This window comes from Pongo abelii, chromosome 2, assembly GCF_028885655.2.
Source record: "Pongo abelii isolate AG06213 chromosome 2, NHGRI_mPonAbe1-v2.0_pri, whole genome shotgun sequence".
NCBI lineage: Eukaryota > Metazoa > Chordata > Mammalia > Primates > Hominidae > Pongo > Pongo abelii.
This window is the reverse complement of record NC_085928.1, coordinates 121,544,648-121,565,329: the sequence shown is the minus strand read 5'-3', so window position 1 is coordinate 121,565,329 and position 20,682 is coordinate 121,544,648. Positions and strand designations below refer to the sequence as shown.

Here is a 20,682-nt window from a genome sequence, read left to right as displayed (position 1 = left end):
AAAAGGCACCCACCAGGTCTCGACTGTTTCTCATAAGACGAACACACAGGGATGATCTAAAATATCAATGACCAACCTTGGCACACTATTATCTTTTCTTTTTTTTAAATTTAATTTAAGTTCCGGGATATATGTGCAGGACGTGTAGGTTTGTTACATGGGTAAACGTGTGCCATGGTGGTTTGCCACACCTATCAACTGGTCACTTAGGTATTTATTTTATTTTATTTTATTTTTGAGACAAAGTCTCACCCTGTCACCCAGGCTGGTGTGCAATGGCGTGATTTCAGCTCACTGCAACCTCCATCACCCGGGTTCAAGTGGTTCTCCGGCCTCAGCCTCCCGAGTAGCTGGGATTACAGGTGAGCGCCACCACAACCGGCTAATTTTTTGTATCTTTAGTAGAGACAAGGTTTCGCAATGTTGGCCAGGCTGGTCTCAAACTCCTGACCTCGTGATCCACGCACCTCAGCCTCCCAAAGTGCTGGGATTACAGGCGTGAGCCACCGCGCCCAGCCTGGTCACCTAGGTATTAAGCCCTGCATGCATTAGCTATTCATCCTGATGCTCTCCCTCCCCTCACCCACCCCAGAGAGGCCCTGGGCACACTATTATCTTATATGCAGTGACATTTGAGTTTTGCAATATCTTCATTTCTTGGCTCTACTAATAGTATTACAATTGATAATGCTTGTAAGCAATGTCTTCTTCTAGCCCATCTCAGCCTGCAAAAAAGATAGCAGTTCAAAGGAGAAACTTCATTAAGAGCTGACAGTATCCAATTTCAGATCCTGAGAGATTTAGGCCCAAACTAAGCCTTCAAAACTCAACAGCTGGGCATCCTCCATGATTCAGAGAGAAAAATGCAAATATAGAGACAGGTAGGGAATGAAGCTTAGCGAAAAGCCAGTACAGCGTCATTTGTCTTTGCAAAAAACAACAAAAATCAAAGACGTTACAGAAAAATTTTGTCATAATTTTTCCTACACAAAAAAATATAGAAATGTAAAATGGTGTGGCCTTTTTGGGAAACACTATGGCAGTTCCTGAAACTCTAAACATAGAGTTGCCATATGACACAGCCGTTCCACTTCTTGGTATACACCCAAAGGAACCGAAACAGGAATTCAAACAAATCCTTGTATGTCAATGTTCAAAGCAACACTATAACCAAAATGTGGAAATAACCCAAATGTCCACCAATCAATGAATGGATAAATAAAATACTGTACATCCACACAAGGGAATACTATTCAGCAATAAAAAGGAATGAAGCACTGGTACGTGCAACAACGTGGACGAGCGTTGAACACATTGGGCTAAATGAAAGAAGTCAGACAGGTGTATATATGTGGTTCATTTATACGAAATGTTCAGAATCGGCAAACCCGCAGGGACAGAAAGTGTATTATTTCCAGGGGCTGGGAGGAGGGAGAGTGCGGAATGAATGCTAATGGGTATGGAGTTTCTTTTTGGGGTGATAAAATGTTTTTGAATTAGATAATGGTAATGGTTACACAACTTTGTGAATACAGTAAATACCACTGCATCATATACTTAGAAACTGTAAATGTTACGGTTTGTGAATTATACCTCAACAAAACAATTAAAAGAAAGAAAGCACAGTAGAATATTTGAACAAATAAGCTACAGTTAGAGACTGTGACTGAAGCCTGCCCCACTAGCCTGGTTTAAAACAGTAAGGCTTCTAAATGCTCACATTTATTTCCCTTAAAAATTATTTTGTCCAGGCGCAGTGGCTCATGCCTGTAATCCCAGAACTTTGGGAGGCCGAGGCGGGTGGATCACGAGGTCAGGAGATCGAGACCACCCCGGCTAACATGGTGAAACCCCATCCGTCTCTACTAAAAATACAAAAACAAAAATTAGCTGGGCGTGGTGGCAGGCGCCTGTAGTCCCAGCTACTCTGGAGGCTGAGGCGGCAGAATGACGTGAACCTGGAAGGCAGAGCTTGCAGTGAGCCAAGATTTGCACCACTGCACTCCAGCCTGGGCGACAGAGCGAGACTCTGTCTCAAAAAAAAGAAATATTATTTTAAAAAATTACATCAGTAATCCATACATGTTAGAAAATTTAGGGCCAGGCATGGTGGCTCACGCCTGTAGTCTTAGCATTTTGGGAGGCCAAAGTGGGAGAATCACTTGAGGTCAGGAGTTCAAGACCAGCCTGGCCAACATGGTGAAACCCCGTCTCTACTAAAAATGCAAAAACTTAGCCAGGCGTGGTGGTGCACGCCTGTAATCCCATTATCCCAGCTACTTGGACGCTGAGGCAGGAGGATCCCTTGAACCTGGGAGGTGGAGGCTGCAGTGAGTTGAGATTGTGCCACTGCACTCCAGCCTGGGTGACAGAGTAAGACTGTCTCCAGAAAAAAAAAAAAAAAAAGAAAAAGAAAAAAAAAGAAAATTTAGGAGAGGATAAACAAAAAAAGAAAATAAAATTGTCTGTGGGCACACCCCTCCCCAAATTAATCAACAGAAACATTCTAGCATAAGTTTCTACAGATGTTAAAGTGCTCTTACCATTCCAATAGGCAAAATTGGTCCCACCTATAAACATGTACCTACAGAGAAACAAAAGAACACGGTACTTCACTGTGAGCCCACGGCTACTGAGGGCACCCTCCCCTCACGCAATGAACACTCACAAGTTCACACTTGCCCCACGGGCAAGTATATCATAGAGGGAGGAAGCCACTGCTTCGGTCTTGATTGTGGAATGAGGTTGGCCCCAGTGGTCTAGCCAGCCAGTATAGAATTCAGAATTGATCTAAAACAAAAAAAGAACGTAGCCCTTAGGATAGACTTATGACCTTCCAGTGCCAGGGCTTCCCTGCAATGTCCCATCTATGACAGGTGTAAAGGGGGTTGACATGCACTGCTTAACCCAGAGGCGCCCCCCAATGAGCACTTCCAATACCAGCAATGCCTATGTTCAGTCCTCAGGTTCTAACCTAAAGTAGATCTCATCTTATACAATGCAAGTATTCCTGAAAAGTGGTGCCTACATTAAAATTTAGATAGCTGATCCCCTGTTTAAACACAGTAGGAAAGTCTTGCTGGGCAAAGAAACTGGGTAGCAAAATATTTTTATAGAGTAACAGCTCCAGGCTGGGCGCAGTGGCTCATGCCTGTAATCTTAGTACTTTGGGAGGCCGAGGTGGGCGGATCACAAGGTCTGGAGATTGAGACCCTCCTGGCCAACATGGTGAAACTCCGTCTCAACTAAAAATACAAACATTAGCTGGGCATCATGGTGCACCCCTGTAGTCCCAGCTATCAGGAGGCTGAGGCAGGAGAACTGCTTGAACCTGGGAGGTAGAGAATGCAGTGAGCTGAGATCGCGCCACTGTACTACAGCCTGGCAACATAGCGAGACTCCATTTAAAAAAGAATAACAGCTCCAAATTCAACCTTTGTATGAATCCAGATTTTCAGATCTCAGGCTGATTTATAACGAGGAAGACTTGTCCCAGTATTCTGCAAAGCAGGCCTCAAACACTTCATGTTTTTCTTGGGCATTGCCCTGCCAAGCCTTGGTCTAGAGAACAAAAAAGAAGTCTGGACCTTCTTGTGGGGACTTCTTGTTTTAGGTTCCAGGAAATAGCTCCACCCAAAGTCTATGAATGCAGGGTCTGCACTGCTCACTAAGCAGAGACTAGACTCAGAAAAGGCTGTTTTATAAATCAGGCTTATACACAGGTGGGGGCAGTCTGATCTAGTGCAGAGAAGGCACAGGATATTAACCCCTTAAACTGGGCTGAGTGACAACAAGAATAGCAACTTCAGCCAAAGACGGGAAGAACGGAGACAGAAGGATTGATAGATTGTTGACACCCACCTGCACCTTGCCACCATCTCCTCCTTCTAGCAGCTACACTGTGTGCCATGAAGCCCTGCAATTCTGTGTGGTCAGCAAACCTACACCCTCAAGGCCACTTGGCTGTTTATTAAAAATAAGAATCTCAGAGCCAGGCACAGTGACTCACACCTGTAATCCCAGCCCTTTGGGAAGCCAAAGTGGGATCACTTGAGGTCAGGAGTTTGAGACAAACCTGGCCAACATGGTAAAACCTCGTCTCTACTAAAAATATAAAAAAAATAGCTGGGCATGGTGGTGCACACCTGTAATCATGGCTACTTGAGAGGGCTGAGGCACAAGAATCACTGAACCGGGAGGTAGAGGTTGCAGAGAGCCCAGATGGCACCACTGCACTCCAGCCTGGGCAACAGAGCAAGACTCTGTCTCAAAAAAAAAGAAAAAAAAAAAAAAAAAAGAAATGAGAATCTCAGGCCCCAGCTCAGACCCAGCAGATCAAAATTTGCTGTGTTTATGAACCACTTGAGGATTAACAAGATCCCCAAGTGATTTGTAAATACTTTAAAGGTGGAGAAGCTCACAAAGAGTCAATTAACACAGACTTGAACTCAGATCCTGGCCTAGCCACACACTGGCTATATGACCCTGGCAAGTGACATAGGTTCCCTGAGCCTCAATAAAAATGGAGACAATAAGACCACTTGTGAGAGCTGCCCTGAGGACCAGATGAGACCAGGATGCAGGACCACAGAACCTGATGTGTAACAGGCCATTCATGTTGGTCCCCAGTCTGTTCCACCCCAGTGCAGAAGCTCAATTTCAAATAGAAACATTGCTTCTGCTGTCATTCACATGTCCAGAATGGCTATGACTCCACAATCCCATTAGCTGCTGACCCCAGAGCCAAAAACATCAAGGGCCTACTACCCAGTTTCAGCAGCACGTAACCTTTCTCTCTTAACAGCTGCAAACAGTCTCTCCACACCTCACCCTCAATTCTTACCAAGGGTCCTTTGGGCTCACACTTCCTCTGGCTTAGGAAAGCATCTGTGATGTTGCTGCCTGAAAATTGTAAGAGGGAGAAGGTAGGTCAGTCATGGAAATGACAAGAAGTTAAATAAACAAGAGCCCTTCATGGGACTCGGGCCTGAAGCCCTGCTACGGTCAGAATGTTGGTATCTCCCCAAAATTCTCATGTTGGAACTTAACACCCAAGATGACAGTATTAACAGGTGAGGCCACTGGAAGTGATTAAGTCATAAGGGCTCCACCTTCATGAATGGGATTAGTGCCCCTATAAAAACAGACTCCAGCCTGGCACAGTGGAGACCACCTGCCATCATGGTGAAACCCCATCTCTACTAAAAATACAAAAATTAGCCAGGCAAGGTGGCACACACTTGTAATCCCAGCTACTCAGGAGGCTGAGGCAGGAGAATTGCTTGAACCTGGGAGGTGGAGGTTGCAGTGAGCCGAGATTGTGCCACTGCACTCCAGCCTGGGTAACAGAGTGAGACTCCATCTCAAAAATATTTTATTAAAAAATAAAAAATAAAAATAAATAAATAAAAAGTGGCTCAACGGAGCTTCCTGACCATGTGAGGGCACAGCAAGAAGGCATGGCACCATTTTTGAAGCAGAGAGCAAGCCCTTGCCAGACACTGAATCTGCTGGCATCTTAATTTTGGACTTCACCACCTCTAGAACTGTGAGCAATAAATTTCTTTTGTTTATAAATTACCCAGTCTAAGGTATTTTGTTATAGCAGCCCACACTGACTAAGACAGGCCCCTTTCCCTTCACACACCCCATGGGCCTGGAATACTTCCAAGCTAGCTTCAGATTGGACCCATTTGAGGATGTGTGTGGACCAGAGAACATTGCTTCCTCTCTGAGGAGGTCCCCGTGGCCTTTCCTGTCTGCACAAGAGTTCCCTTCACAGGCCTGTCTTCTTTATCTGTGTTTCTCCAGGGCCTGGACACATATCTTGTGGGCTTATCTCTCTACAAGAACATCTGTTTGACCTGGATGCACCCCACAGGATGAGCCTGGTTTGAAGATACTTACAGCCTCAATAACACCATACACATGATACTGCCACAAATATTTGCAGTTAATTAACAAATCAAAGGGATGTGGGGGCTCTAATTGTGTTTACCCCTGAATAATGGAATATACTCTGGATTCTAATTTGTACATCAGCCATTCCAAACCACTTGCTCTCAAGTTTTCCTCATGAAATGTCCCATTAGGGTTGTCTTGTCTTGCCTCTCGTGTCTTCTATTTTCCCTTCCTCTAAAACAAAAAAGAATTTCTCCACAGAGAAGGAATGGGCTGCCAAACATTGGGGAAAGAGGAAGCATGAGCAGTGTCCACACCAACCCGAGCAGAGGATGTCCTGGCCCCACACTTCACAACCCAGTTCCCACAGCAGGTATCCCAGGGTGGACGTGGCCCCAGCCAAGACCCTCTGATAACCACTTGCTCTGAGATGGGCCTTTGGTTTCTCTGTAAGGCCAGCTTTCAGGACAGAATATGCTGATCGAGAAAGAGCAGAATCTCATTAGCTGTCTTTCTCACTATTAAGCATTAGGTGGCATTCAGATCTTTAAACACTGTTCTCATGAGACCCACCAGGCAATGCCCCTCTCCCACACAAAGCAATGAAGCTGGCAAAAGCCTCAGACTGGAGGGCCCGTCTGCCCCAGGCACCCTGGTCTTGTGGTTGTCTATTCTCCAACCCCTAGCAGTGACAGTCACACTGTCACCTCACATACAAATTATGCTTAAAACACAATCATAATCACCTTCAATTTGTTCCTCCCAACAGAAAAATGCCGTGCTTTTTCATCGCTGTGACGAGAAGCCTGGCCAAAGCAGGAGGAAACCGGCATGTAACTTCCTCTGCAGCGCTTTGTATTAGGTTGGTGCAAGTAATTGTGGTTTTTGTCATGTTTTTTTTTTTTGAGTTGGAGTTTCGCTCTGTTGCCCAGGCTGGAGTGTAGTGGCGCGATCTCAGCTCACTGCAACCTCCGCCTCCCGGGTTCAAGCAATTCTCTTGCCTCAGCCTCCTGAGTAGCTGGGATTACAGAAGTGCGCCACCACGATTTTTGTACCAGCTAATTTTTGTATCTTTAGTAGAGATGGGATTTCACCATGTTGGCCAGGCTGGTCTCAAACTCCTGACCTCATGATCCGCCTGCCTCGGCCTCCCAAACTGCTGGGATTACAGGTAGGAGGCACTTCGCTGGGCCCATTTTTTTTTTTTTAAAGGCAAAAACTGCAATCACTTTTGCACCAACCTAACCAACCTAACGGATGAGTCCTTTTATCACCAAATGCTCTCGAAACACTCCATTCACTTAAGGTCAGTTCTTTTCTGTTCTTCTCTTTTTTGATAAGGTAGAAGAACCTCTTTAAAAATGTGACTACAGACCGGGCGCGGTGGCTCACACCTGTAATCCCAACACTTTGGGAGGCCAAGCAGGCAGATCATGTGAGGTCAGGAGTTTGAAACCAGCCTGGCCAACATGGTGAAACCCTGTCTCTACTAAAAATACAAAAATTAGCCAGGCGTGGTGGCAGGTGCCTGTAATCCCAGCTACTTGGGAGGCTGAGGTAGGAGAATGCTTGAACCCGGGAGGCAGAGGTTGCAGTGAGTCAGGATCATGTCATTGCACTCCAGCCTGGGCAACAAGAGCAAAACTCCATCTCAAAAAAAAAAAAAAAAAAAAAGCAACACCAGGCTAATTTCCTCATTTCAGTCTTCTGTACATCCCTCTCAAGAGAGGCAAACATTGGCTGTGCAATGCGCATGAAGTGCCTTTTACCTCAGAGGGGAGAACATCAGAGTCTTTATGCTACTCAAGGAACTGGTCTTTTTTGTGTGTGTGTATTTTTTTTTTTTTTTTTGAGACAGGGTCTTGCTCTGTTGCCCAGGTTGGGGTGCAGTGGCACAATCACAGCTCACCGCAGCCTTGAACTCGTGGGCTCAAGTGATCTTCCCACCTCATCCTCCCTAGTAGCTAGGACTACAGGCACTTGCCACACCATGCCTAGCCTGTAACTTTTTATTCTGCAGTAATTTCAAACTTACAGAATGTTGTAAGACTAGTACAAAAACTCTCCTATTCCCTTCACCTAGATTTCCCAATTGTTATCATTTTACTAGATATACGCTATCAGTTTCTCTATAAAAATATACATTTTTCTGAGCCATCTGAGAATAAATTGCAGATGTGATGGCTCTTTATCCCTAAATACTTCAGTGTTCATTCTCTCAGAACAAAGGCATTCTTTAAATAAACACAATATACTTATAAAAATCAGGAAATTACACTGATACAATACTCTTACCTAATCTACAGACTGTATTCAAAGATTGCAATTTCTCAATAATGTCTTTCATAGCCACACACACACAAAAAGTCCAGTCAGACATTTAGCTGTTGATATGGTTTGGATCTGTGTTAGATCTGTGTCCCCACCAAATCTCATGTCGAACTGTAATCCCCAGTGTTGGAGGTAGGGCCTGTTGGCAGGCGACTGGATCATGGGGGCAGAGTGCTTGTGAATGGGTTAGCACCATCCCCTCAGTGCTATTCTCCTGATAGTGAGTGAATGAGTTATGAGATCTGGTTGTTTAAAATTGTGTAGCACTTCCCCTCCTATCTCTTCCTCCTGCTCCGGCCATGTAAGACGTGCTTGCTTTCCCTTTGCCTTCTGCCATGATTTTAAGTTTCCTAAGGCCTCCCCAGAAGCTGTTGCCACCAGGCTTCCTATACAGCCTGTGAGTCAATTAAACCTCTTTTCTTTGTAAATTACCCAGTCTCTGGTATTTATTTAGAGCAGTGCAAGAATGGACAAATACAGCTGTCGTATCCTTTATGAAAGCTGCTCTTGTAAATGAAGTCTCTCTTAATATTACTTATGGCCAGAAGCATCCTAACCACATTGCCCACCCTTCTGTAACTTTCACTTGCAGCATCTCCAGTTTACACGGCACTGTGTAAGGAATCTGGCACAGCCTTTGTAGCATCTGCCAAACCACCTCCAGCCCTGACAGTTCAGTGTTCTAAGTTATGCAGAAAGATAACAAAGTGTAAGGTAAGTTCCTAGCCAGTGGCTGACCTCAAGGTTGGCTATGGCCAAGGCATAACCCCGAGTGTCCTGCCAAGGTGGGAGGACAGGGAGGGCAGAAAGAGCAGAGAAGCGCACCCCAGACACAGCCTAAAAGGTGACTGCCTCAAGGTAGAGCTTCTCACAGCTGGAGCCGCCCACCTGCTTCTTCATCTTGGGCCAGCCCAGCCCCTGAGACAGCAGTACTCCATGTTCCAGGCTAGCTCCACCAGTGCTGAAAATGCAGCTACCCTGGAAGCTCTTGGCCTACAGATTACCCTCTGTTACTGAGGGGTGCAAGTATTCTATTCTACCTGTTCCTTGAAAAATGAAAATGTGAAAAATCTCAATCTGCCCATGACACTTAAAACAACAGCTGCCCAGAGCAACTGACTGAGTAAAAAGCTGATTTTAAGCTGCAATTTCTGTTACTACAAACACCAACCTGTTCCAAAGTCCACTGTGGTGTAGAGGCCCTGCAGAGCCCCACATTTCAGGAATGTTTTATGTGCTCCATCAGTGGTGAACAGAACCACATCATCCCCCAGATGGTGGCGAAAGCACTTCTGCAGGAAGCGCAGGTAGTCAAAATCACAGGCAAAGTAGCTGCCATATTCATTTTCAACCTGTGAGTGAAAAAAGAGCAGGGAAAAATGAGGAGATCCTAATGTAGCCACCCTAATGCAAGCTTTCGTGTGGGAAAATATCTGAGCATCTGCTAAGATGACAAGGCTTAATGATTGCCAGAAAAATTTCCTTCATTCAGACCTCAAAACTGACTAAAAGAAAAAACACCAACAATTCACCATAAAAGTTTGCCTCCTATTAACACTCTCCCACCACTGAGAAGTAAAACAAAAAAACACCAAACTGGTGTTCAGATTGTAGTGGTATTCTTCCCTAGAATAGAAAGTAGATACTTTAAACATCACATAAATAATACCTTCCCATGGTAGAAATGCTAGAAAAATGAAAAGAAAACAGGAAAAGTATCCATTAATTCCATTGCCCAGAGATAATCACTGCAAGCATTTTAGTAAACAGCCTTCTGGATTTACACAGACCCACACACTCCCCAAATATACACAAATAATATACAGCAGTGTTTTCTTTCCTCAAAACTGGCATCATATTATATGCACCAGTTGTAATTGTGTTTTCCCTTAATACACTATGCAAAACCTCCATGGCAATAAGAAGGGTGAATGCCAGGGACAGACACAGCATGTTTATTTGACCTGCTGTCACACACACACTGGTGTTCAGTTTGTGCTCAATAACATCAGTGGTTCTCAACCAGGAGCTCTTTAGCCCCACAGGGGACATGTGGCTATGTCTGGAAATGTTTGAGGTTGTCACACCTTGGCGGACATGCTCATGGCATCCAGCGAGTAGAGGCCCAGGAATGCTGCCAGACATCCCACAGTGCACAGGGAAGCCCCACAATGAAGAATTATCCGGTGCAACATGGCAATAGTGCTGAGGGTGAGGTCCCTGCTCTGAAGCATGCATTCCCAATGAGGTGGGTAGCATCCCCAAGGGGGTAAAAATTGATGCTTTGGGAATAAAAAAAATTATTCCTTATTTATATAAAACATATATATATATTATATACACACACACACACACATACACACAGAGCAAATAAACCAATATACAATATCTCAGGTATTAAAATTTCATGGTGGAGAGGAGAAGGCAATTAGAAAAAAAGTTTAAAAGGGATCCTTGGGGGCAATGATGGAAAAAACAGGTTAAGAAACACTGCTCTCAAGCAATAAAACAAACGAACTTCAGCTCTACTCAATACACCAAAGAATCTTAGGAATATAATGTGAAGTGAAAGAAGCATGACACTGAAAAATACATACAGTACAATCCCCTTTAGAGAAAATTCAAAACAATCAAAACCAAACTATAAAATCTGAGTACACACATAGGTGGTAAAAGTATAAAGAAAAGCAGAAAACCAATGGTCATAAGAGTCAGGACAGTGGGACGAAATGGTGTATGATCAACAAGGACACCTGGGAAGCTTCTAGGGCACTGGCCACATGCTGTTTCCTGACCTTGGTTGGTGTTTATGTGGGTGTTCACACCGTAGTGATTCATTATACTGCACATTTACGTATGTATGCTGTATTTCATTTATAAAAAATTAAAAGATACCCAAACATAAAACTTTAACATGCACATAATACAAAAATATTTGTGATCCTGGGAATATGTGATCTTTAAACATAAGCACAAGAAACTGTGAGTCCCAGAAAAGAGGTGCTTAGCCTGAGTGCCTGGGAGAGATTGTTAGGGAAGGTTCCTTGGAGGGACAGCCCGAGGTAGCTCTAGAAGAAAAGGCTCTGAACTTGGGAAGGGAATGGGTAGAGGGTATTCCTACATATTTGACATCACCAACAGCTCGATTTCATCCACGTGCAGAGTTGGAGAGTGGGAGAAGAATGGTGAGTGACGAAAATGAATTAAATGCTGCCGTCATTATCTGCACAGTCCTGCTTCCCACATGGTTTCATGAATGATCCTTCTCTCAGAGAGGATCCCTCTGGCAATACTTTCAGATTTGGGGTTCGAGAAGTAAAACAGACTGTAGCACGCATGCCCAGGACACAGACTTCACTGGTCATGAAACCATCCTGGAAGACGAAGTATTTGCTGCTTATAAGAGTAGAAAACTCCCATTGATGAGTTCCATGAAAGTTCCTTTTGCAATAATTTAGATAAATGCTAAGAAAAGCTTTGTAAATACTGGCAAGGTTCTTTTCTCCTCCTTTATAAGTGCTACTTACATGACTGTGTCTCCTTTTTATCATCTGGCTGTCAAGAAATTCAGAGCTAAAGATCTTAAAAGTCAGCTCCAGCAACTAAATGGTCTCACAGCTTCTGCACCTCATGTTCTCTTTGGTCCACCGCCATGCCCCAACCCAACCTTGGTTTTCTTATCATCTTGCTTTTCCAGGTCTTATTTATCCATTATCATCATTGTATCATATACCCTAAAATAAACAGGCTTGTAAAAAATGCGTACACATAATTTGGTTAGGTTTTGAGAGAGCAAGAAAAGCACAATTGCGAGGCAGCTTAGAGTTCTAGTCACGGGCACGGCTGGCAAAGGCCCAACTGTCTACATGCAAATCTGAGCTCTGCCACTTCCTACCCATGGGACTCCACCTGTAAAGTGTACCTAACTCGATGGGTTATCATGAGGATTAACTGAGTCAATACATGACTAGAACTTTGCACAGATCTGGCATCTAGTAAGTGCTCAAAATGCCAGCAGCTAAGACTCTACTCAAGTTCTATGTTACTACCAATTAGGGAAAAAAAAAGGTAGGTGAAGGCTGGGGGTGGGTGAGACACACAAATGAAAAGGCTTGAAAAACCCATAGAAAAAGTCATGGCTAGGTTCAGAGGAACACTGATGTTTCTAGAGCAGGAGTCAATAAACTTTTTAAATAAAACACCAGGCTAGGCATGGTGGCTCATGCCTGTAATCCTAGTACTTTGGAAGGCTGAGGCGGGTGGATCACTTGAGGTCTGGAGTTTGAAACCAGCCTGGCCAACATGGTGAAACCCCATCTCTACTAAAAACACAAAAAAATTAGCCAGGCATGGTGGCAGGTGCCTGCAATCCCAGCTATTTGAGAGGCTGAGGTGCGAGAATTGCTTGAACCCGGGAGGCAGAGGTCGCCATGAGCAGAGATTGAGCCACTGGACTCCAGCCTGGGCGACAGAGAAAACAAACAAACAAACAAAAAACCACCAGAGAGTAAATATTTTAGGTGTTGCAGCCATAGAGGACTCCATCTCAACTACTCAACTCTGCCACTATAGTACAAAAGCGGCCACAGACAATATATAAACAGTGTGGCGATTCCAATATACTTTTACTTATAAAAAAATGTAGGTGGCAGCCATAATTTGCAGGTCTTTGTTTTAGAGTAACTGTCTCCATTCTGTAAGCTCCTTAAGCACCAGAGACTTTTAAAGATGTTGATCTTCCAAACAGTCATAAATAGGCTTATTACCTCATAATGAATGCCCTGTTAATTGGATGAAGTTAAGTTGTGGGTGGAAGGCTGTCCACTCCTAATTATTTTCACCTTGGATATTATCAATGGCTTTAGTTTTTTCAGGTAGAAACTGAGATAAACATCCACATATGCAAACCATCATAGGTGGCACTGGCTCAGCTAATCCCCCCAAAAGAGAAACATCTGCATATCTGACTGAATCATGACGATGAATAAAGGCACAGACCTGGCTTCCTGTATCTGTAACACAACAGTGTTGAGGGCCCTAAATGTTCTCAGACAGGGATTTGAGCCTTCTGGTCTGACTCATTTTTACCCTGGCTGCAAACACGTAGCTCCTCCCTGGCCATCTCAAACTGTGAGCACCGAGAGAGAAAACCAGCATCAAGAATTGAGGAAAGCCACCATTTTCTACCCTTTGACATGAATTAAGACAGAGATAGAAATCAGCTTTTACAGAAATCTTTATGTTTTTGAGACAGAGTCTCACTTTTTTGCCCAGGCTGGAGTGCAGTGAGTGGTGTGATCACGGCTCACCGCAGCCCCAACCTCCCAGGCTCAAGTGATCCTCCTACCTCTGCCCCCTGAATGGCTGGGAACACAGGTGCACGGCAGCATACCCAGCTAATTTTTAAATTTTTTGTAGAGATGGAGTTTCACTATGTTGCCCAGGCTGGTCTTGAACTCCTGGGCTCAAGAGATCCTCCTGCCTCGGCCTCCCAAAGTGCTGGGATTACGGGCATTGAGCCATCAGCCTTGGCCCTTTTACAGAAATCTTTACATATAGAAATACTGTCTACAGGCCTGGCACAGTGGCTCACGGCTTTAATCCCAGCACTTTGGGAGGCTGAGGTGGGCGGATCACGAGGTCAAGAGATTCAGACCATCCTGACCAACAAGGTGAAACCTCATCTCTACTAAAAATACACAAAATTAGCTGGCGTGGTTGCCCGCACCTGTAGTCCCAGCTACTCGGGAGGCTGAGGCAGGAGGATCACTTGAACCCGGGAGGTGGAGGTTGCAGTGAGACGAGATCTCGTCACTGCACTCAGCCTGGTGACAGAGCGAGACTCTATCTTAAAAAACAAAAACAATAACAACAATGGAAAGAATTACTGTCTACAAATCCCCCAGTTCCTTCTTATCAAAGCAATCAGCTTCTATTCCATTCCAGAGCCGTTCGGTGGGTATGTGACGTGCACAAACGCATGATGTGCTCTCATGGCTACCAGGCAGAGGCATGGAGGGCCAGGAGACTAGACACACAGTGTGTCAGGGATGAAACTGCTCCCACATGTGCTTCACAAAAGGAGGGGCCAGTGACGGTTCTGAAAGTCCTACGGAAGCCAATATGTCAACTGGGACGGCTTCCAGACAGAGGGAACACGTATAGGAACTGTGCGTCAGAAGGTAAGTAGGACAAACATGAAAGATGATGAAAGAATTTTGAACGATATGAAAAAATGCTCATGACAAAGAATGAAGCAAAAAAAGCCACAGAAAATAGGTCACACGGAATGAACTTACTCTGTAAGAAAGAAGAAAAAAAAGGCATAAAAAATATTCAAGGAAACTCCCAAAATGTGAAGAGCTTTGCTATGGCTCCTGAGGTTTGAGTAACAATTATGTTTTTTCTGCTTTCTTATGTCTCTCTATACTTATTTATTTTGTAAACAAAGGGCAAAAATGATTAGGTGGGATTCAAGCATGTGCAGATGGGAACGGGAGAGGATGAGGATAAGGAGGACAGAGTCACCTGGCAGGACCCAGGGTCAAGTTAAAGTCATCTGAGGTTGCTAGGGATGGACACAAGAAGAAATATCACCACAACAGTCAACCTCATTCTCCTCTGCAGGATTAACACTTGATTATACTTTTCGTGGCATTTCCAAAACCAAAAGGGGCAGAAAAGTTGTGAGCAGAAATTCAAAGTGATTCAAGGAGAAGCAGACTGAAAAAAAGGGGGCATCAAAAGAGGGTTTGCACCTGAGACCAGAAGAAAGGAAGACTACACAGCCATGCAGAGCAAAGACGCACCCAAGTTTCAGACTTGATATCTTCATGTAGGAAAATGTGGTTCCTATTAGCTTAACCAGTACAGACTCAAGACGGTAAAAGATAGGGGCATGTGGGGCGACTCACACATCCCTCTGTGAGCAGCAACCTGGCCTCTCTCAAGAAGACATCTCCTCCCACCACAAAGCCTCAGAACGGATACCCTGGCCAGTGCAGCCCTCTCAGCACCTCTGTCCACCTACACCTGAAAGGCAAGGCAGTGCCCAGCTCCCACCCTACCATGATCCATCCCCACAAGCTGCCTATAGTACTGTTCATAAGAAGGAAGCCTGGCCCACACTCCCCTAGGGAGTGCCTCTTTGCATCCCTGGGATGTCCAGGATGCAGTCACTTTTACATAACTTTACTCCTTTCCATAAAAGCATCCTTGGTCATGGCAGGGCATGGTGGCTCATGCCTGTAATCCCAGCACTTTGGGAGGCTGAGGTGGGTAGATCACCTGAGGTCAGGAGTTTGAGACCAGCCTGGTCAACATGGTGAAACCCTGTCTCACTAAAAATACAAAAACATAGCCAGGCATCGTGGTGCACGCCTGTAATGCCAGCTACTTGGGAGGCTGACACAGGAGGGTCGCCTGAACCTGGGAGGCAGAGGTTGCAGTGAGCCGAGATCGTGCCACTGCATTCCAGCCTGGGCAACAGAGCGAGACTCTGCTTCAAAAAAACAAAAAAAAAACCCAAAAACCTTTACTCTTTTCCATAAGAGCATCCTTGGTCACAGCCGGGCACGGTGGCTCATGCTTGTAATCCCAGCACTTTGGGAGGCCAAGGCGGGCAGATCACCTGAGGTCAGGAGTTTGAGACCGGCCTGGCCAACATGGCGAAACCCCGTCTCTACTAAAAATACAAAAATTAGCCAGGCATGGTGGCATGCGCCTGTAATCCCAGCTACATGGGAGGCTGAGGTGGGAGAGTTGCCTGAACTCAGGAGGCAGAGGTTGCAGTAAGCCGAGATTGCCCCACTGCACTCCAGCCTGGGCAACGGAATGAGACTCTCTCTCAAAAAAAAAAAAAAAAAAAAAAAAAGTATCCTTGCCATCCTTGGTCAATGTCCAATGAACATGGTTTTATGTTTCACCTAAGTAATTTTACCAACACCAAAAACTGTTGAAGTTCAATGTACCCCACAGTATATTAGTCCTTGCAGAGCCAAGAACACATGGAAGAAGGAAAATGGGGCAGGAAGCAAGAGAGGAAACATAACAGCCCCAATTGACCACATCCTTTTCCATTCCAGGGTTATCTGACTGCCAAGGCAGTGCCGATACCAAAGTGTTTCAGTCCACGCTGCATGCCTGCTGCCAGAAAACAATATTGCAGGAGAAACAGAGAGACAAACTCTGGGATCCACAGAATTAGGGCACTATCCTAATTCTGCCACCTGCTGGCTGGGTGACCTTGGCCAAGTCACTTAATCTTTTCAAACTTCCTCACTGAAAAGAGAGGGTGGTTGGAAGAATTGAATAGCATTTACAAGGCACCCAGCACAAAGTCTGCCACATAGCAGGCCTTCAAAAATGGCAATGCCTTCCCAAATGCAATTGAACTAAAAGCACTATCTGTGGCATTACCTCTTAAAGAAACAGACCTATGAGGCTCATGTCTGCATCACTTCTATCATTTATGTAATGTAGATGGATGGGAACCCCTCCCCCAATTCATCCATGCTCAACTCCAGGGTTACCTGCACTGTTATAACTGGCCCTCCATTCTGATAGAGGAGAGGCTTCATCTTGGGCAGAAGGACTCCCAACCACTTGTCCACAGCTGCCAAGTAATCTGGAAAACAAGAAAAGTTTAACACAAGCTTGTCCAACCCCAGCCTGCAAGCCACTTGCAGCCCAGGATGGCTTTGAATGTGGCCCAACACAAATTCGTAAACTTTTTAAAAACATTCTGAGTTTTCTGGCTGGGTGCGGTGGCTCATGCCTGTAATCCCAGCACTTTGGGAGGCTGAGGCAGGCAGATCACCTGATGTCAGGAGTTCGAGACCAGGCTGACCAACATGGAGAAACCCCGTCTCTACTAAAAATGCAAAATTAGCTGGGCGTGGTGGCGCATGCCCATAATCCCAGCTACTTGGGAGGCTGAGGCAGGAGAATTGCTTGAACCCGGAAGGCGGAGGTTGCGGTGAGCCAACATCGCACCATTGCACTCCAGTCTGGGCAACAAGACTGAAACTCTGTCTCAAAAAAAAAAAAAAATTATGATTTAGTACAAAGAGACACCAGTGCAGCCTTATTACACCAGGGCTGGCAGCAGAGATCAGGATATACAGGACTCGACAAGTACCTTCTGAAGTAAAAGTCTCATAAAAGTTGTCCTGCATGTAGTTGTCTCCTCAGCTGAGCTCCTCAGGGGACGAGGACCAGTGTGCCTGTATCCATCTGCTATGGTTGGAATGTTTGTCCCTCTGAAACTCATGTTGAAATCGAATCCCCAATGTGGTAGTATTGAGAGGTGGGGCCTTTAAGAGTTGTTGGGTCATGAGGGCTCAGCCCTCATAAGTAGATCAATCCACTCATGGATTAATAGATTAATAGGTTAATGGATTCATGGGTCATCATGGGAATAGGACTGGTGGCTTTATAAGAAGAGGGAGAGAGATCTGAGCTAGGACACTCAGCCCCCTCACCATGTGATGCCCTGTGCCCCCTCAGGACTCCGCAGAGTCCCCACCAGCAAGAAGGCCCTCACCAGATATAGCCCCTCCATCTTGAACTTCTCGGCCTCCATAACTGAAGGAAATAAATGCTTTTCTTTATAAATTACTCAGTTTCAGGTATTCTGTTACAAGCAATAGAAAACGGACTAAGACCATCCTTGCCATAGGACACAAAGCCTGGAGCATAGAACATATCCAAGCAATGTTTGCTGAATGAAGAAAAGAGTGACTGAACAGTGTATCCTCTTCTCAGTCACAGGAAGGCGTTATTTCTGTATAAAATGAAGTTCTAATAAATTATATATTTATATTGTCAAATAGGAATAATAAAAGTACATGCCATATAAACTTGGCATAAAGATTAAATGAGTTACCACATGTGAAAACACCAATAATATGCTAAGTGTGCAAAACATGAAGGTACTAGAGTAAGACAAAGAAAAAAACTATCATTTACACATTGCTCTATAAAAGTGGCCCAAAAATAGAAGGCACTGCAGCTACCAAGCAATCCAATGACACCATCCCAGAAACTGTCATTTTGTTTTTATTTTATTTTATTTCTTTTTTGAGACAGAGTTTCGCTCTTGTTGCCCAGGCAGGAATGCAATGGCGCAATCTGGGCTCACTGCAACCTCTGCCTCTCAGCTTCAAGCAATTCTCCTGCCTCAGCCTCCCGAGTAGCTGGGATTACAGGCATGCACCACCACACCCAGCTAATTTTGTATTTTTAGTAGAGACAGGGTTTCTTCATGTTGGTCAGGCTGGTCTCGAACTCCTGACCTCAGGTGATCCACTCACCTCAGCCTCCCAAAGTGCTGGGATTACAGGCATGAGCCACTAGGGCCGACCTTATTTCTTTTTTTGAGACAAAGTCCCTCTCTGTTGCCCAGGATGGAGTGCAGTGGTACAATCATGGCTCACTGCAGTCTCAACCTCCCAGGCTCAAGCAATCCTCCCACCTCAGCCTCCCGGACTACAGGCATGTTCCAGCATACTTGGCTAATTTTTAAATTTTTTATAGAGATAGGGTCTCGCTATGTTACCTAGGCTGGTATCAAACTCCTAGGCTCAAGTAATCCCTCCACTTTGGCCTCCCAAAGTGCTGCGATTACAGATGTGAGTCACCATGCCTGGCTTGTCATTTTGATTAGCTAGGTGCTATCATTGGCTGTGGAATATGCTAAGTAAATAGGAAGAGAAAGCATTGAAGTCAGTTGGTCAACCGCAAACAGGGCTCAATGCCAATTCAAAGAATTACCAGTTTATCAGTAAGATCTGGTTAAGTAGTTCAAAGCCTAATTTCCTAGAGGTTTAGTTTGTTGTTATGCACTGGTCAGTGATAAACACTCAGACTTTCACTAAACTTTCAAAAGTATTTGTGCAGAGGTACCCCATCCTTCAAAATACCTCCCCCTTTTGATATAACTTGTTGAAGCTTTTTTGTTTGTTTGTTTTGAGACGGAGTCACGCTCGGTCGCCCAGGCTATAGTGCATTGACACAATCTCGGTTCACTGCAACCTCCGCCTCCGGGGTTCAAGCAATCCTCCTGCCTCAGCCTCCTGAGTAGCTGGGATTACAGGCGCCCACCACCACGCCCAGCTAATTTTTTGTATTTTTAGTAGAGGCGAAGTTTTGCCATGTTGGCCAGCCTGGTCTCGAACTCCCAACCTCAGGTAATCCACCCGCCTCAGCCTCCCAAAGTGCTAGGATAACAGGCGTGAGCCACCGCACCTAGCCTGAAGCTTTTATAAATCTTCTCAAGACATCTGTAATAACCTACCTGGATCGGAAGAGCGGAGGAGAATAGACTCTTTCTCTAGCAGCCAAGCAGGTAATCCTCCCTAGTTCAGGGAAAACAAGCCATTATAATGTCCGTTCCGTGAAGGGTGCTCAGAGGAGACAGAAATTACTATTAGTAGTTATGAAAAAGAATAACAGCTTCAAGGGACAAGGGGTATTTGAGCTGGGCTTTTTGGTTTATAACTTGCAGAGAAATTAGAAATTGGAATGTAGGACAATTAAGATCACTCTGCATGAATGCAATGTTTTAAGGACCAAAGCCCTTTTCATAAAGATTTTTCAATTTAATTTCACAAATACCCTGTGAGGTAGATAGAGAAGACACTATTAACTGCTTCTTACAGATGAGCAAGCTGAGTTATGTGAGTGACCACCAAGAGGAGAGCCCATGCCCTGACCTTGGCCTGTTTCTCTCTGCCTGGGCACCTTGCCAAGGTAAAAGACACCTGTGCTGGGTACAGTCTCAGGCCCCATGCTCTCTGGAATGCAGGTCTGCTTTAATTCCCTTTGCCCCAGAGCTGCTGCCTGCCAGCTCACATACACCAGGTAGAGCCCAGTCTAGCCACACTCACCATTTCCCACTCTGCACAGATGTAGGGCCCGGGCCTCAGGATAACCAGCAGTCCCAGCTCATGAGCCAGCCGAAGAAAATATTCCACATCATGGTCCTCAGAAAACCGGTACTGTCCTGGCCAGGGCTCATGAAAGTTCCAGGGCACATACCTGCCAAGACACACACAGCCCCTTCCTGGATACTTAGCAGAGTCAAGAAGAAGGAAGGGTGGGGAAAGGGCCTCATTAGGACTATTGCTAACACATGGATAAGAGGGAGAAGGCACTTAGGAAGAAAAATTGTCCAAGGCTGGGCACAGTGGCTCAGGCCTCTAATCCCAGCACTCTGGGAAGCCACGGTGGGTGGACGGCTTGAGCCCAGGAGTTTGACACCAGCCTGGGCAACATGGTGAAACCCTGTCTCTACAAAAAACACAAAAAAATTAGCCAGGGTGCATGCCTGTGGTCCCAGTTACCCTGGAGGCTTGAGGTGGAGGTTTGCTTAAGCTCGGGAGGTTGAAGCTGCAGTGAGCTGTGATTGTGCCACTGCACTCCAGACTGGATGACAGAGTGAGACCCTGT

At 45.2% G+C, this 20,682-nt stretch overlaps 1 protein-coding gene across 5 annotated transcripts in view; it reads right to left on the bottom strand.

The window, feature by feature from the left end:
- GLB1 (galactosidase beta 1) overlaps positions 1-20,682 on the bottom strand; it is a 139,681-nt gene that overhangs the window by 90,468 nt on the left and 28,531 nt on the right. For 4 of the 5 annotated variants that reach the window (XM_054550340.2, XM_009239237.3, XM_063721584.1 and 1 more), the window contains 7 exon segments: positions 20,121-20,271; positions 19,529-19,589; positions 16,764-16,858; positions 9,404-9,584; positions 4,844-4,902; positions 2,669-2,790; positions 2,544-2,584 (listed from right to left, as the gene is read on the bottom strand). In XM_054550340.2, coding sequence (XP_054406315.2) covers positions 2,544-2,584; positions 2,669-2,790; positions 4,844-4,902; positions 9,404-9,584; positions 16,764-16,858; positions 19,529-19,589; positions 20,121-20,271 — 710 coding nt within the window. 5 annotated transcript variants of the gene reach the window in all.